General features: G+C 36.4%; 1 protein-coding gene across 3 annotated transcripts in view; it reads right to left on the bottom strand.

The window, feature by feature from the left end:
- ASB5 (ankyrin repeat and SOCS box containing 5) overlaps positions 1 to 19,056 on the bottom strand; it is a 39,184-nt gene that overhangs the window by 20,073 nt on the left and 55 nt on the right. The window contains exons 1-2 of one of the 3 annotated variants that reach the window (XM_069787393.1): positions 9,647 to 9,661; positions 8,509 to 8,801 (exon numbers count right to left, since the gene is read on the bottom strand). In XM_069787393.1, the coding sequence (XP_069643494.1) occupies positions 8,509 to 8,704 (196 nt within the window). In that variant the 5' untranslated portion in view covers positions 8,705 to 8,801; positions 9,647 to 9,661. Of the gene's footprint in view, positions 1 to 8,508; positions 8,802 to 9,646; positions 9,662 to 19,056 lie in introns of those variants that run through there. The other 2 variants (XM_069787384.1, XM_069787408.1) reach the window with 2 other exon arrangements.

Here is a 19,056-nt window from a genome sequence, read left to right on the forward strand (position 1 = left end):
CCAAGAGTTGCCTGTCATTTGACATTGCCAGAAATGAACCAGCAGAGATCTTGAACATTCCTCCCTGTAAGAGGAGCCAAGACGAAGCGAGTTTTAGAAAGAATTGCAGAAATGTGGTTACCGACAAAACCATAGCACCCTAAAAGGCCACAGTGGCCACTGTCACATCCTGTAGTGCCAGCTCAATGCCAAGGAACGTAAATGCACCATAAAAGTACAGTGATAAAGCTCTAACAGCAGGACAGGGAAAGGACTGGAACAACTTTTTTTTTTTTTTTTTTTCCTTAAAATGGATTCTTGCATCAAGCCATCCTTCATGGCCAACACAATGATATTATAAGTCACCAGCAGTCAACCAGAAGCTTAGGCATTACCCAGGTGTCACCAAATAGTCCTCTGTCTCCCACATCTTGACAAATGCCAGCAGATATGCAGATAATACTTAAATGGTCATTAAAGCATAAAATGACATTTCTCTATGCCACTGTAAGTTCTAAAAAAGCCTACTGCACACTCCTGCTCTTCATACAGTATCATCACTGTCTCTTAGCTGGAGATCCAAATTATTATTATTAAGGTAGCAACAGCATGGATGGCTAGTAATTTTCCTACCTCTTCCCCTGAGATTTTTACAGTTGTTAGGCTTTGTATCCTTGGATGCTGGGAATCAGAATGGAAGGTTGAGAAGATTTAGAATTCTGATATGATAAAGGCTCTGTCTCAGCCCCCACAGAAGTAATGTGAGCAATGATACGTTTACTATATTTCTTGGCTTGTGGATTTGCAGCGTGTACCTGTCAGACCTCTTCACGCAGGAAGGCAGTGGTAACACAGAATATTTGCTAATGTGGGCTAAAGTAAAACAAATCACAGCAGTCATGCTAATTAGTTAACTGATTACCCAAATCAGTTACCAAGCAGGCCTAGGCTTCAGATACTGACAGAGAATACACAAGGCATGAGACCAGTAGTCGGCATGGGAGTGGTATAGAGCACCACAGGGTGAATCTTCAGCAAATTACCGTGAGAGAACAGCCATAGAGAGATCATATCTATTGCCAGAAAGACTCTAGACATAGCAAAGAGAAACATCCACTAGTGCAACAGATGCAGCATGCCATAATGGATTTATGACCAACCAGCCAGCACTGCTGCAATCATGACTAGAGCTCAATACTTAGGCACGTAATGCATTCCCCCAAAGCCATCATCATCTAACCCTGGCAGAAGTTCACTCGCTGCCTGCCTGCATTGCAAATGTTTGAGAACATCCCCTACAAGGGAGGAGTGTGAATAGCAGAACCCTGGCCATAACAAGTCTATGGCCTAGCGAAGGAACATCACCTTCACGAAGCTATGCTATTTTGGTCTTTCCCTGTTGCCTTATGCCCCACTGCTGCAAAAAAGACCACTGCAGATGGTATCTTTGAGCTTGCCCCAATCCAGTACTGGAGTTTCCCAACAGCTTTTCTTTAACAACAGTTGTCTTCAAGGCCTTGCAGGCAGATCGCTCCAGGATTATCTTTCAGTCTTATTGCTATGCACCTTTAAAAACCCAGGTTTTAAGCCACACCAGAGTTCATAACATCTCATTTCATACTTGTTTGTAGTTCAAAAGCTTATTATTCATTTCATCCAGAAAAATAAAGAAATCAATTGATGAAGGGGATTTCCATGTGAGTTAACTTAAGAGTGTGCACATCAGGCCAACAGGACCTAGGTTGGTGACAAGTTAAGGTCCATCTTCAGAAAAGACACATTTCAAGGAGGCACACAAACGATCCTGACATAAAGTACAGTTTGTGGCAATGCTGTTTTCAAGGAGGTCCTGACATAGAAAAACAGATAGGAGTAAAAAAAAAAAAACCACAAAGGAATCCACATGATAGGATCTCTCAGTTCCTTTCAGGGAAGCAAGCATGCAAACAGGCTCCAGCAGATATACTCACTAGAAGTTTCTATAGCCTCAGAGAATTTCTTTAAGGTGAGAGAAGAGTCAATGCTTGCCAACAGATATGCTTGGTTTTTGTTGCTGCTAATAGGTCAGGGCTGTGGCCATGCCAGTCTAGTTAGTAACTCTCACCAAAATCCCTTTAAGATAGATTGTGCTCTTCAGAGTAGAATGGTTCTGGTATCTTGCTGGTATGTGGTGTCATTTGCTTCATTCTAAGCAAGTGTCTTCCTGACATTTATTTTGAAGTATGACTCTTTGGCAGTTATTTGACATGCTAGGCAAAGTTTTCAGCATATAAGAGAAGGTTATGAGCTCCACCAAAACCAACTCCCTTTTGAACTTTCAAAAAAGAACATTCACACTATCTTAAGCATTTTTACACCATTAGCTTACGTGCTGCATATGAAAAGCAAATGCTAAATGTGGTGTGTTACACCAAGTGGTATGGTGAATAGGTATGCCATACAATATTCCTGTCATTACTAAATGAATCTCTATTGTATCCAGGAAGCTAGCAGAGGTCTTATATGGCTTTTATTAATAGAACTGTGATCTCTGTGGAATGCAAGTTGAGAAAATGCCTCGTGCCTATCTTCCCTACCTAACAACTGTTGCTGAGTGACATTATCCATTGCAACTTGTTAGAATAAAATAATAGGAAAACTTTGCTCTAATCATTCACTACAGTTCAAAATGCAATCAAAATGTAAACAGCAGATCTCTAACAGTGAAATATAGCATTATTTCCTATTTATGAATTATATTTAATGGACTGGTTTCTTAGGTCCACCCAAGCAGCGCGCAGCGTACAAGAAAAAGAAGGAAACAGAAGGCTTCATACAATTTACTAGCCTCATAATCCTGAAAGGAGATGGGGACTCCAGTCTTGAACTATCACAATCCCATGGATGGCTTAATTTAGGGTAACTAGGAATAACTAGTGTACTGAGCATTCCTATCATGCTTGGCCAAGGCAGATACCGCAAAGATGGGTAGCTTAGAACTTGCTATGTTCATTTAAGAGTAGCCTTTTTTTTTTTTTTTTAAACTTAGAAGACATCAGGGCATACTCCTGCCTCTAGTTCTGCAAAACTGGTATATTTTGAGAAGCTATACTCAAATACTACAAATTCTGCTTTCAAGTAACTTTCAAATATTACTTTAAAATAGTATAGTTATGCAAAAAGTGATATTCTATGAAAATTTTTGCAAAGAGAGTTGACATAATTTAAAAAATAGGTTATTAAAGAAAAAGAATTTTATGTTTTCAGAACTACTTAGCTTGTGCATCAGACCCCAGGTATCTGTGTAAGTACATGACTAGATGTTTGTCATTTATGCTATATTAACCTCTGCAAAATGACTCTTTCATAAAACAGTTTCTCTATATCACTTTCTGCTTGCAGCTAAAAGCATTTTGACAGTTACTGAGTATAAGGTTTAATATTGATAAAACAGACTCCTTTTGCCTTATCAGAAGTTTATAAATGGGAACTATACCTCCTTCTATAAAATTATCTGTATTATCAAAGTATGGACTCTTCCATACCAACCAAGCTCTTACCAGTATTTGTCAGCAGAGTTTATATCTTGCAGACCCAAAACACCTGACAATGAATTAACTCTGAAGATTTGATACACACTTATACTTTGAAATCACTTCATACCACAGCGCTACCACTACATCCTAAAGCAACTGAACTACAAAACTCAGCTGAAGCTCCAAATCAGCACTTGTATATACAGAGCACTTTCCATGATATGACCAGCTAGTTGGTATAGTAGGAAGAATCTAAAGGTTGCTTTGATCCTCTGGTTTGTATCCAGCAACAGCTGCACAAAAGGCTGAATTATTAACTCTTCATGGGTGTGGAAATACAGTGAGTGAAGAAATCTTAATGTGCAGATCCCTGTCACTGCAGATAGCCTGCTAAGGAACTAATTCTACCCAAAGTTAATTTGCAAGTAAGTTAATTTTGTAGGTCAGTTTGTAGGGCACAGAATTTTAAAATGGAATAAACATATATGTGCTATGACTTTTTTCATACAGAAAGAAATTAATAAAATGTTGACTTTTGCAAATTTTCTAGCGTAATAAATAAATACATGTTCACTTCAACGCAATAAAAAAAAAGAAAAGCTAGGCACCATAACCTATTTACAACACGGCTATAGTCCCTGTTTGCAAAGCACTTGGCTCTAAGCAACTAATCAGTCCCTTTCAATTCAGTGGGGCAAGTATGTGTATATGAGTAAGTGTTTACAAAATTAGTGCCAAAGTTAAAAATAATCCAGTAAATGGGACTTTTGTAATAGAATGGATCCATCTTTAATTTAATTTTTTATGGTAGTAATACCACTGACTTCACTGAAAAAAGAATTCAATTCTGAAAGTTTATTAAGACATGGGTCTTTAATTCACCTTAAGCACATGTAAAAGACTGCAGAGTTCTGTCCTACATTTAGTGCTATTCAGTTTTTTAATATTGTGGATGACAAAATATTTATTTTTTTTAAAATCAGTGACACTAAACTGCAGGTGCTGCAACACTGCTCAGAAGGAAACAATTCAAAACAGACTTGAGTAAAATGGAGAAATTGTCTGATATCAAGAGCACGAAGTTAGCTGAAGGCCAGTACAAAGTATTATACTTAGAGAGGAAAAAGCAAATGCATAGTACAGTGACTCTGTTTTAACATGGGGTTTATAGGCTACAGATAGCCTTAATACTTTACTGTTGGGGGGGGGGCGGGGGTGTAAAAAAAAAAAAAAGTAGCAGCATTCCAGGAGGTATTAAGGTATTACATAGGGTATCATACATATGGCACATGACATAACTGTTCCACTTTTACACAACTAATAGTTCCACTAGTCACACTAATAAAGTCTCAGCTGGAGCACTCTGTTTAACATTGGGAATCAGACATCAATAAAGATGTCTATGAACTGTATATGAACTGGCACAAGTCCAAAGGACAGCAACTACAGTAATTCCAGGTTTTGAAAACAAGACTTAGGAGGATAGATTTTTTCTTTATTCTAGAAAAGGCAAAAATGGTAGAGGTAGGAAGATGCATGATAATACTCTTTTAATTTACTTTTCATACATGGAAAAAAACCTGATAAATGCCTTAATTATATTTTATGTAATTAGTTTGCAGAAATAAAGATTTAGGTAGGTCTTCATGGGAGTGGGAGGCATTCTAGTGATGAGAATACTAAAAACTGGAATTGGTTGCATAAGGATGCTGAGAAATCACTATTACTAAGCATTTTAAAACCAGGTTAGCCAAACATTTGCCAGACAACCCACATATACTTGATCCTAGAGCATCCAAATTATCTCTGGTAGTGCCTTTCAGCTGTACACAAGAAAAGTTCTACTTGGACTTCATCTCCATAAACAAATAAATGAGACTTATAATTAGTAGAGCTTTTATATGCACTGTCCTGGTCTTAGCTGATGCTGAATACTGATCTAGTTCTTATATCTCAATGCCACATACACCGTATAATTTCTCATCAATTATTGGGAAGCTATCGCTATCCAGCTGTTCAGACACATATGAGATCCAAAGGATAGATTTAACACAGTAGCTTAGTAACTATCCAAACTGGAGACAAAATATTCCTGAAATATTAAGGAACAAAATATGACCTGTTTCACTACTAATATGTAGCAACAAGACCACAGTAGGCAGATGGCACAGGTAAAGCTGTCTCCTTGTAGTCAACAAAGAACAAGCCACAAGACAAAGGAAGTCAGCCATGAAATGTGTGATCCCTGGGCCTCAAATCCTGTACGGACCTGTAAACCTTCAGTTTGATAAAACGAGTTCCACCAAGTGCTACTGCTCAGTACCTAAAATGTCCTCAATTATACAGGCTTTGTAAAAGAAAGGCTTGTTTTAACTCATGAGCTCAATTCCGTAAACATGAAATAATGCCTGTGCCCAGTAGCATATTATTTCCAAAGGCTCTTTTCTTCTTCAGAACTATAGCACTCTATCCTAGCCAGGCCATTATGATAGCAAAAAGTAATTTTGTACTATTACAAGCAAACTGAAAATACCAGCACTAACAGAATTTTAAGAGTACGTAATCAGGTTAAACTAGAAAATGAAAACTAACATTTCCTCTAATTTGAATTACTTCTTGAAACTCTATAAACTTCAATTAGGCAATGATAAGCTAATTTTCTGGTTTAGTTTGTTGTTTTTTTTTCTGCTGAGGCTTCTCTGTTGCTTAACTAAAAACAGAGAACAGGATCACTAATTAGGAGGATACTCAGTATTTAATTTTATCATTTAATGTTTCAAGTGGTAGCTTCACATTCCTCATTGTACATCTTCTAGATATTACTTTGAACAGGATATTTTGTTATATGGTATTGTATAAAACCTACTGAGGTATCTCTGTATTGTATTTCACAAACAAACCAAACCCCACAACATGGTGTGAGTTCAGTCAGTAACATGCCCCCTTCTACAAACACAGAACAAAGGTATAGAAAAGATGAGATAAAACGGTAATTTTGAGGAGCCTTATTTGCAGCCCAAAGAGCAAGGATTGTTTTTTTTTAATCACAACAAATGGCTGAATTTGCAGATTATGTAACATTAGCTGAACATGTGGTTAGAACTGTTACAAATCCAGACCCAAACACTGCAATGTGGGCAATGAAAAATTAAAGACACACTGGTGTTGAGTTGTAAAAAGTACAATTTAAGCACAAAATAGTTGCATTAATCATTTTCTTTTATTAAACCAAGCAGAAAAGCAGAAACTCTACCATATGTTTGAGCTTCTAAATCAATATAAACCTCTGCTACCTGAGCAAAAAAGTAACCTGCAAGAGTGACAGATTTTCATCTTTTGCATGGGCCAGCTACTAGAATGCTGAATATACATCTGTTCAGATATAATAGTTCAGACAGTTGACGAATGACCAAACTAAAGTCTCCTCGATTCAGCAACAGGTAACATTGTAGAGACTATTTTAGTTGCCATCCTGATGCATGTTATTCCTTTCTCCCTAGTTTTTCCCCAGTCTTTTTCCTTCCTTACTCAGATACTGCGTCAGCTTTCCCAGAATGAGCTGCCTAAGAGCTAGCCAGCAGTTTCTGACAAAAAATTCTTGATTTCAAGTGAGGGCTACAACATTTTCTGCGAGTATTTCTGCCAGTGGGATAGACAGTCCTTCCCATCCAACTGTAGTGAATACATACATACACACACCTCCACATACATATATATCTGTACATATACTCACACACAAACACACATGCATAGTAGTTCAGATGATGTCATTAACATACTCAGATGTAAAACCCCTGGGTTTCAGAACCTTCTGAATTGTGCACAGAACACATGCTATAAATCCACCTCAAGTAAATCTACTGCAAAGCAAGTTAATTCCTGCTTTAGGATGTAAGCCACTCTTTTTGGTTTGCAAATTTAAACACATACACAAAAAATGCCTAGCTTTTGTCCCAACATTGAAGACTGAAAAGATCTTTAGGTTTGAAACTGTTTCTGGCTCGTTTCTATAGTCTCCCCCTTTGCATTTAACTTGGGTTATTTCTTCTCATTCACGGTACCTAGGGATGAGTGGTGAAGGTGATAAGAGGCAAGACAAGTCTTCCTATTCCATTGCCTAACTCAAACTTGATATCATCCCAGAATACAAGGAACAACAATGAAGACAATCAAGGCAGCAAGGATCCCAAGTTGATCAAAACCATGGCTCAGTCATGCACTAGGATACCACAATTGAGAAAAGAGTTTTCTGCGTTCTGTGACCCAGAAAAAGAATTGACTGAAAATGGTACTGGCTCACCACAGATGAGCCTGGGGGAACACTAGTGCCCAGCCTTGCCAAAGTTCTGCTTGAGCAAACAGAAAAAGGAATTCTCACAAGAGCTTTCAACCCAGTAAAATTTGATGGGTTCCCACACAGATGCCCTAAAGCTCACCCTGACAAACAGTAAGCTTCCTGATATGTGCCAAGACACTAACTTATTCAAAGTACAGAAGGACTGTATCTTCTCAAATATATTATTATAAGAAAGTTTTAACTTAATCAAGAAATAATTCTCAGAAATATTGGGACTAGTTTCACTGAAGTGTTGCAAAATAATCACATGCCAAGCATGGAAAATTTCAACCACACATGGGTAAGCTGGGGAACCTTAGAAGCAATTGGGAAAATAGTCTTAGATTGGGAAGTATTTTAAAATCTTAAATACAGCCATCTTAAGTATAGGCTCTCTCCTAACAGGACACTGGCTGTAATACTTCAGTTTTATCTGAACTTAATATTAACCTAAAAAAAAAAAAAAAGGCGCTTAAATAATCTAACAAGACTCCTTCAGATAGTTTTTGTTAAAAAAAAAACACAGCAAGAACTACAGAAAAACACCCACTCACACATATCATTTGACAAACTGCATATAAATGAGGCTAGCAGATAAGTAATTACCTGGGGAAAAAAAAAACCCAGTAACAACAAAAAGCCCAAACAGTAGTGATAAGATAATAAGTACAAATATACCTTGTCCTTGAGGAACTCCGTAAAATTCGGCAGCTATCCTTGCTGCTTCCTTACGGTTTCCTTTCACAATGTAGAAATGACTAAGTATAGCGAGGCTGATCTTCACAAAAAGTTTAAAACAAAAAAGTGAAAGTATAGTAAAGTAGACATTGGATAGCTGCTGGGCAAAAGGGCGATTTTCTTCTATGACAGTCATTGCTGCAGCAAAATCTCTCTCAGTGTTTGGGTAGGGCTCTCAAATGTGTTGATAAGATCATATGGCTTCAGCCACGCACTCTTGGGAACAACTGGTCCTGAGGAAAGAAAATATCAGCTGGTCATGATGCTTGCTGCTCAAAATATGACGATTATTTATACTGTACATAGTATTGAGTTCACTACCGCTCCTGCTAGCCGGGTGATATTCAAGTGGGATGGAATATAACAGACACAGGTTCCAAGACCCTGGATTGTATTTGTTCCACTTAAAAGGTCTGTTGCATTCCAAATTCTGCATTTCTTATTAGTTTATTTACCCTATTAATACATGTTTAAAAATACACTGTCAAAAGTATTATTATTAAGAACTACAATTTCATGTACTAAACCAGGTAACTCAGGTAATCAGTTTTTTGCTAAAATAAGTTCTCCTGCTTCTTAAGTACAGCTGTTCTTTTGTGCTACTTCATTTTATGTTAGACTAGTATTTTCTGCTTACAAAACTAGAACCACATCCATAAATACTTGACATTCACATTAATAAACAGAGACTTAATATATACCAGCTTTTACAGTCTCTTATTATTTTGTTCAGGCTGAATGAAAATATCTAGTATACATGGCTTATAGTATTATGCAAAAAACAGTATTCAGCACAGATTTTAAGAATCAAACTCCTAGATATTTTTATAAATAAGATTTTGGAGCATCTAAAATTAAATTAATGAAAATGTAATTAAAGTTAAATAAATGCAGGGGTAAATACACAACATGGAAAATTTCTAATGCTTATGATACACATTTCATTGCTCTGCATCGTATTATTTTAAACCTGTAACATGACAGGCTTTATTTCTTGGCCAGTTTTAGAGAGGGGAATCTAAATTCCTCAGATTTTTTAAGAATTAATTTGCTTATATACCATAAAGTTATTACTCACAGTCATCAGCAGTTATGCACAAGTTGTTCCATTAGTGTGAGTAACTGCTGACTAAATACTGGTGTCACAATGTGATACAAACTGAGGAGCTGCAGGACAGAACTAGATTCCTAAGTAAGCTATAACCCTAAAATAAAGAATCATGGCAGCATAGGAAAGAGTCCTGTTCTAAGCTTTCATATTTCCTTTTAAATAAAAGAAACAGAGTCTTGAATTATAGTTTAAAATACTCTATCCATAGTAATATTAAACTGCAACACCCCTTCTATTCTACCCTGGATTCTCTTGTTTGATGGTCAGAAAAAAAAACATTTTAGAACGCTGGCAACTGTCCATCAGGAACAGAGGGTATAATCCAAATGTCACTGCATCCACAGATCCCCCTGACTTCAATGAACAGCATAGCAGACATTAAGGATATGATACAAAATCATATTTCTGAAAGGAAAGTGGCAACATAAAGAACCTCTTATCATCTGGCTCCAGGAGTAATTTATTAGAGTAAGAAACTATAAGGTTTTCTGGAAACTACATTCAAATAAACCTATACAAATGAAGAAAAGACATGATAAAGGAAATGTGCTTGAAAATAAGTACCAGGATTTTAACAGACAGGAACGGAATTGAGCTTATCTTGAGAGAAACAGACATTCAGTCTTTTTCTTTGAAAAAAATTAATCCACATAAAAGTCAAAACATTAACTAGGAAAGGCAATTAAAAAGCAGTTTGCACTGTAAACTATATTAGTCTGTGAAAAAATATACACATTTTCTCCTAAATTTCATTTATAGACATTTTCTCATCCAGCCAGAATAGGAACTGCTCTCCTCATACCATAGTTAGAAGCAGGAGTGAGTACTTAAAATGCCAAATGAAAATCCCTTTTTATATTTGGCACATTGTTATCTGACACTGAATTGAGGTGTCATGTTTTCCATAAGGATAAATAGGCATTATGTTCTGAGCCACCACTGCCAATTTCCGTTTCAATCACTAATAGAAATTATATTTTCCTTAGTAACACATCCAGTATTGGAATTTCTTACTTCTTCTGTATCTCTACCAGTGTGATTAAGCTTAACTCAATCAGTCCACAGAATTCCCCAGCCATCTTAAGTAACCTGTTTTGCAAATTTACCATGCAGAATAAGGAAGAATCGTAATTATCTCATGGAAAACCTTTTTCTTCTTTATAGACCTTTTATAAGACCCTATAGTCTTTTACCTGACTCCTTTTTTTCCTGACTCTGCATTGTGTCATCTAGTAACTGGGCTTTCTCATCTGGACTTTTCCCGTGTCTTGTTAATTAACAAGATAGTCTTTGTAGAGGCGAAAATCCAAATAGCAATTACTATAAGTAACAGCTGGAGTTAACAGCAGCGCTCAGAGTTAATCTTCCCCTTACAATACTGTTTCTTGCTTCTTGTAACTGCAGTAGATAAATTACTTAAAAGAAATTTCTCAGTTGTTAGGTTGCCTTCTTCAGGTTGAATTTTTCTGTAAAGAGTCAACAAAAATTAAAAAAAACCAAAACACAACTTTTCAAGAACAAGGCTGTGGATGCATATAGTATTTTATAAGTGATCTTTCAAAAATCCTCACTGATCTGCAAAACTTCTGCTTTTAGAAACAATGTGAAAATTGAGCAGGAGGGTTATTCCCGTATCAAAGCTTGTCTTCTGTCCTCTCAAAAATTTCCCTCCTCAGTTATAATCTACATAAACATGAAAGAAATTACGAGTTTTAAGAATTGCAGTTCACTCATGCTCCTAAGAAGCTGGCAAAATTACTCTCCTAAAAATATTTCTTCTTTTTTAAAGCTCTGTAACTCATATGTGCCAGTTTAATTGGAAACTCTCCCAACTGCATAGAACAACCAAGTTTATCCTAATCTAAGGCTACCAAAGCTCTGCAGAAATTGCCATTACAGCTTGTTGGCAAACCCATGCTACCAGGCACCCAGTCATGAAAACAGAACAACTGTTCAGATGTTAACACTCACACGGCATTTTGGAAGAATCGACAATATGAATACTGAGACTTGAACACAAAATAGCTGAGAGCAAGCCCATGCAGACTGGCAGAAGCAGGACCAGAAAGCTACAGTCTTTGTAACGGAAGTCAGAAAGTAGAAGCATAAGTAAATAAAGGATCTGATAGTCAATGTGATGCCATGGAAGAATGTAAAAAAACTGGCATGTAAGTGTTCCAAATTTTCTATTGCACAGCAACATGAAATGATTGGAGTCTGGTCTTGCAGCAGTGCAGAATACTGAGAGCTTCCAAAGAGAAATGCATCAGCAATATGTAACAAATATACAATGTTATATAAACATCAAAGCACTTGAAAAGAGCAGTGGCATAATCTGGACATTCAAATTTCCTGTATAGTTTTGACTTTTGGGAATGAAATTTTTCTGCCTCATTTCCTCACTTGTAAAATGGGTTTAAAAGGACCACTGAGAAAGAGTATTCTGAAGATGACTTCATTGCTGTTAACAAAACACTCAGATATTCTGGGGAAAACAATACTGAAACTAATTAGTTATCTAATAATGTTTCTTTTAATACAAAATTTGGATAACAAACCTAAATAAAATGTAATATTGAATGGTCATTCGCTTAAAGGCTACAAAAGGAATAGCACGTAAAATGATTATAACATTTAAGGTTTTATCATAGCACACAGGAAAATGGCACCAAGCTACACTGCAGGTAAAACAGTATTAAAATTTTTGTTTTGTTTTAGGAACATAGTAATACTGTGAAAGACAAGGATCCACCTAGCTTGACATACTAGCAGATTCACAACAAATAAGAACAATGTAATAATTTCTCTGGTATGCTTTCCCCATTTCTGCCAATTAACTATTCTACTTTTAAAACCATTTAAAAAACTTCAAATGCTGGAATTTATGGTTTTAAATTCCCTTTTAATGTCACTTGGTCAGTTATCATTTCTAAAGAACATAACCAGTACATTCAAGAAAGCAATATTGCCATTTATAATGACGATAAAAGTGGTTAATTTCAAACTCCAGCGCTCAAAGTAGCCTGTCCTTTAATGCCTTACTGTGCAGTAGCCAAGTGCAGGAAGAAGGTATTCAGCAGCGGCACCTGTTTAATGCTAATTCAAATTGATGGTGAAATCTAGTGCAATTTTCCCACAACCTACTTTTTTTAGAAAAAAGTATGCTCTATCTGCTATGATTAATTACATAACCACATTAATAAACTCGTTATTTTATTCTGACAATTTTTCCTCAATGCATTAGTGTGCTTAATTTTCAGTAAGGCAAGATACACAAGAAAAATAACACAACTGATAAAATATTTAGCCTTTGAAGGCATTTTTTGATACCAAAGACTATAAAACCCTTAGAAATATGATTTCTTTATAGCATATACTATCTTTAGTTCTAGAACTTACTTTTAATTAAATTTTTTAAAGTAACATACTTAGATTAATATAGGTTGTAGAAGAGTAATTATACTCAGGGCACAAATTCTGTTACAGTTTGTCTTAATAGTTTTCTTCAGTATTTTGGAGATACATCTAAATGTCTGAAAGTGAAAATGTTTTTTAAAGATGAGATATGCAATGCAGTATAAGGCATTATTTGTATGACACTTCACCTGTGTGTCTTTCTCCACACATAAGAGATGTGGCTAAAAATACACAAGTTAAGATAGTTGTCCTGGTTTTGAAACTTCTGGCTAATAACAAATATAACAGAAGATAATTTAATGAAATAGGATGCCAGGCAGAGGAACAGGAACTCTTAGGTGCTTTGAAGAATACATTATTTTATATATTATAGACAACCCACCAGGAGAAACTTCCAAAACAATGACCTCAAAACAGAAAGAGTTTAAAATAAAACCAGTAAGAAGCCACTAGCTCTAGTACCAAGTTTCTGATGTAAGTGTACAATGCTTGATGAAGGACTCAAAAATGCTGAGAAGCCTGAGCTACTAAAAAGGCAATGTCTAATTCAGCAAGAAAAATGACCGGCTTTGTGACCTGCTGACTTACATTTTAATGGGCATAAGGGATGCTAATCCTCAATACTTAAAATTTTATCTGACTCATCTAAAGTTATTGAATGTTGTTTATGTCATTTCCTCCTTGATGTATGTTAAGCAATTTTTTCTATTACTTCTTATTCAAAGTATTTGAACTGAATAAATCTAGATACAGAGCAGCTATTCTAAAATGCATTTGCTTATATAGGTTGTTATGCAAAATGTTAACCTTAAGTTAACATTGAAGATAAGACAAAAAAAACACAGACGTACCATAAAAGTCTTCAAAAAATATTAAAAGTTCTTTCCAATAATGTCCTTCATAAGTTAAGTATATTATGCATCTATGCTTAGACATAGAAAAACAAACAAACAAAAATCATATTTATCTGATAGCTACAAGAAATTCAGAAATTGGAGTGACTGGAAGACATCAAACAGCTGATGAGTCCTTTTCCAAACAGGAACTCAAGCCATTAGCACAATCCAGACACTCTCCTTTCTTTGTAAAATATCAAGAGAAGAGGTGGCCAAAGTGCAGACTTTGTGCTACTGTTTTGGGGGAATGAAAAGAAGAAAAGTGGCAGAACGCAAACTCTGATCCAGAAAAGACCAAGCTCGGTTCAGATCTGAACTGCTTTTTCACTGCACCCTATTGCTATCCTTAAAAGTTCTACAGACTTACTTGACCACATGACAAAGCCATATTCTCAGCACAAAAACCTGGGAGTTCTGTTGCCAACTGCAGCAAATACAACACTGTAAAACAAACACATGAAAGGCCTACATCTCCTTTTTAGTTTTTCTTCCTGAAGTACCTTAATGCCATGTCTATTCAGAGCTATAACTGATATCCAAAGTTATGTTTCATTCAGGTTTCTGCAGTTCTCATAATTCATGCTGGTCTCCTGATCACCCCGCTAAAGACTTTAACCAAAAGTCTCTTTCAAAATGCAATGCAATGACATCTTAAGTGTCGTAACAGGGAAAATCAGAATAAGTGTCGTAAAACGTCACCCTCCTCCTCTTAGTAGTTATGCTCTGACTTTTGACACTTATTCTACTGAACAGCTATGTATTTAGACACCATTCCTCTTCTCTCACAAGACTATGAAACACACCAGTTCATTTAAAAAATTTACCTTATACAAGTTTTATTACATATACAGTTTGTCTATGTATTTTAGCGTAGCACATTATTTCCATCAGTTCTCAAACCGCTCCAGAAAGTCCAAATTCATGCCTTTGGGTAGATACGGTAGTACTTTTTTTATTTTTCCTCCCCCATATTAAAATCAGTGCTCTGACACAGTTTAGGTTCTATACAAATCAAGTTCTTCTGTTACATGAATGATGCAACTTTTCAGTTGTAACATCATGGAAAGTTTGCTTATTCTACTGCTAACTTTTAATGAATTTAAATTGGTTTTATTCAGGTGTTTTGTCTTTCCTGTCTGTTGAAAATACTACTCCTATCTTAGAAAATAGTTCTAACATACAAAGTTGCACATCTGGATTTCCAGAAAATGGAGTTGCTGGTCAAGGATTTAAATATCAACCAGCATCACTAGACATAACAGACATTCTCTATATCACATGTATTTAAAAACATTAAAAGTAACTCAGACATTTAAGCAATTATGAAATTCCAGTTTCCTAATTTTCCCAGTTCTTTGAAAGAATACACAGAAATTTTAAAGCTCTATCACTTTGCTACCCACCCACTGGATAGCTGCTTCTCACAATGGTGATAGATTCCACTTCAACTACAAGTCTAATATCAAACAATCCCTGCTATCAGCAACATTATCATGTGAGCATGCTTGATCTGCTTAACCAGTCCGTCTAATCACTGACAGTAAAGCTCTATGTAGAAGGGAAGCAGGTATAACTGACCTGCTTACAAGTAAATTCAGTCTGAGTGCTGGTAAGAAATATAGTAAGTTTGTCCTACAGTGTGTTGCCGTCCTCTTTGGATACCTGACACAACCCAATTATTAAGAGCATTATAGAAGAAGATTCCAAAATAAGTCATGTGTGTACTTGGAGACATTACTAAAACCAGAAACGTGTCAGACAGCAGGCACACACAGCCTGCTGACAGACAAACTCTAGCAAATCTTGCCCCCCAGGAGTTTAAAAAGTTACCACCTCCAGCTGCCCATTCCATTCCTCAGCCAAAGGTTCCTGCCCCTCTTTCTCCCTTCCTGGAAATCAACAGGAAGGAATGTGTACTGGTATTCAGCCACTTCAGTTCAAAATCTGGCAAGTTAAGCTGTGGAGTTTAAACTAACCTGCTGGACTTTACACTGAAAAAACCCCACTCACACCCCCTACCACCCATTCTGCTATAGAGATATTAGCCGCCTGTTAAAAAGTAGTGGCAAACCATGAGGGGAGAGTAATGTCAAAATGCACATACAAGGTGCTTCTTCATAAGGATATTTAGCTGTAATTTTTGATGGCTCAGTGTACTGATATGGCTGTTATCAGTGAAACTTTAAGAGTCTTCTCATTGTGAATTTCTTTGCCTTTATATAGTTCCTTTGTTGGTTCCAAATAAATGTTTTCATCACCAACCGCATGTCTATAGAACTTCATGGCTAACTTCAGCAACTAACTCACCCTCTTCCTTAGGTATGTAGTACTACAGCTACTATGCTTTTGATATTCGAACTAGCCCAGCAGAACTAACTTTGCTATTTCTCTAGTAGGCAGTGCAACCACCCTATTAATCTAAATTCATGTAACTGAACCTGGTATTTTTGCAGTTTATACAGTTAATCTTTTCTTTAATGAACTGCAAAAATGTCACATGTTCTCATTAAATAGTTGTCTCTAAAGAAATAAGTAAATAAATCTGTAACATTCAAATCCCAGAAGAGCCATGATGTGCAGATTTGGTTTTCATCACATATACAGTTAGTACATGAGATATGAACCTGACAGAAATGTTCTGCTTCAACTGACAGTTTTCAAAAGACCAGATTTGCACCTGTCACAAATACCTCTCTGCCACTTTGAAACCTAGACAGACCTCTTCAGCTGTTTGAATTAATACTACTGGGACTTATGAAACTATTTTGGATCCATAGCAATTTTTTAGATATTTATGTGTAAGACCTTTAAATTGTGTCATCAAGATAAGACCATTGTCAATTATTCTAAAGTTAAAAGTTTGCTTGAAGTGATATCTGAGTTGTAAAAGTTACCTGTCACCAATATGAATTCCTTTCAAAATTGTTAATTTCATTCTACATTATAGTCTGTCTTTTAATTTTTCTTTAATCGTTTAACTAATTTTTTTTTCTTCATTACAAACCGTTTCTAAAAACAGAGAAATCATCTGTTTCCTTTAACTGTATGTCCCCTTTCTTCAAAATTTTGCCAGGTTTTCTTCTAGACTAAGTAAAAGCTGTTTCCTTTGTCTCCTTTCTGTGTAAAGTATATCTTGGTGCCTATGAACGGTATTATTAAAAAGAAATTACAAAGTCAGTTTCATGACTTAGTAGGGATGAGAGTTAAAAGATTATTCTGCAAGCATATGTCACTATACGCTGACTCCCGTGCTAGAGTTCATATCCGAAAGGTTTTTTCCATCCACTAAAATTGGTACTGGTTAAGTGATATCATCATGACAGAGCTAGCAAAACATTCTTTTCCTCAAGCCAAGGCATGACAGTCTTTGCTTGGTGCTTTTACAAGAGACATAAAAATACTTTGTGATGAAGAACTTGTAACTGACTTAGGGAATGAGGTAAAACCAGAGCGAGGTGGATCAGTAGCACACAGGCTTCTTGCCACAGAATGCAAAGCACAATGAAGTGTGAAAGCTTCAGCTGAGTCAGTAATGTATGAGAGGACTTTACCTAACATGGCTTCGTATGCCATGGAATGGACAATAGCAAATCTGCCAGGAGCCAAAAATGAAATGTGTTGGGCTCCAAAACATACTTAGAGTTGGTTTTGGAGCCAAGAATATTTGGTTCCATCTCTGATGCAGCATTCTTATGCCGCTAAATGAGACAGTGTTATAAAATACCACGTTAATTCTGAAATCAGAAATTTAAAATTCCCCAAGATTTTCTTGCCGGAGGACTAGCAATAAGAAACAGGCAAGTGAAAATTACTGTTTGCTTATCTTCTTATTCTCCATACTTTGTAAATCCAAAGCAAAAAAAATGGAGGTGGGAAGAAGGTTAGAAACAAAAACCCTTCAATGCAGCCCAGAAAGACTGCTTCTCTTAGTCACAGCCCTTCCACACCAGTTGTAAAAATGGCCGACCGAGAAGAGGTGCTAACTGAAAGGGGGCTGTTGCAATAGAGACAAAAATTCCCCAAGCTGCTCATGGCCACATTTATTTTAATCTTCATCTGCATACCCAGAGCTGCCTAAAACGCTGTGTATTGCTATTGTCTCTTAAAGAGTTAATATTTCGATAATTAATAAAAGACAAATTCAATAAAGGATTTAGACATTTATGGTAAAATTTAGGAAGTATACCCACGGCCCTAGACCAAAAAAAGTTATCTATACAGTCCTCATCTAACCAGCAAGGTACCAAAGATGCCACAAGGCACCTAAACTTTCACCCATAAAATTAGATAGAAGCTTAAGCCCCAAGAAGGTGCTACCACCTGGGCTGAAATTAACACCTCCCCTTCACCTGGAATTCACAAACCATACACCCCAAACTGTCAGCTACTTTGAAGCTTGTATCTACACGTACCACATTAGAACCAATCTGACTTCAGCAGAAAAACAAGTCATAGCAATCTCTGTTGATGGTCAATGTCAACACTTGCTATTTTGTTTATAGATGATTAAAGGAATCACTCACTAACGTAAACATCAGAGTAGAAACATATCAACCAAAGAAAGCAAGCTACTCTCTCTCTCAGAAGACTAATCATCGGCTGCTGACTGGGATCAATCCTGCTGAAGTGCCGACACTATAAAAAAAGAACACAACCGATAGATCAAAGAGTACATAAGAACACAATTCCAAAGTCAGATTATTCTGGGCAAGGACAGGAGAAGAAGGGAGAATTCTACATTTCAGACCTGCTCCAAATCCCATCTCTGCATTTTGTTCAATGAGTCTGTAAAGAAAAATTGTAAAATTTCTTAAGTAAGAACCAGCCTGAGCACTGCCATGCCTTAGATGCTCTGCTGGTCTGGGCCCAAGTACACTGCTTAGGCATACTGAATACCTTACACCACTGCATCCTGGAAATGATCTCCCAAATATTTCTGCCTCCCCAAGATTCTATAAATTTGTTTTCATAATTATAGGATTTGATCCATTCAGACTAACACAACTTATTTAGCTGCCAGTGACTTCTGACACTAATATTATGCCACTATTCTTTACAAAAAGA

Source organism: Haliaeetus albicilla, chromosome 1 (genome assembly GCF_947461875.1).
Source record: "Haliaeetus albicilla chromosome 1, bHalAlb1.1, whole genome shotgun sequence".
NCBI lineage: Eukaryota > Metazoa > Chordata > Aves > Accipitriformes > Accipitridae > Haliaeetus > Haliaeetus albicilla.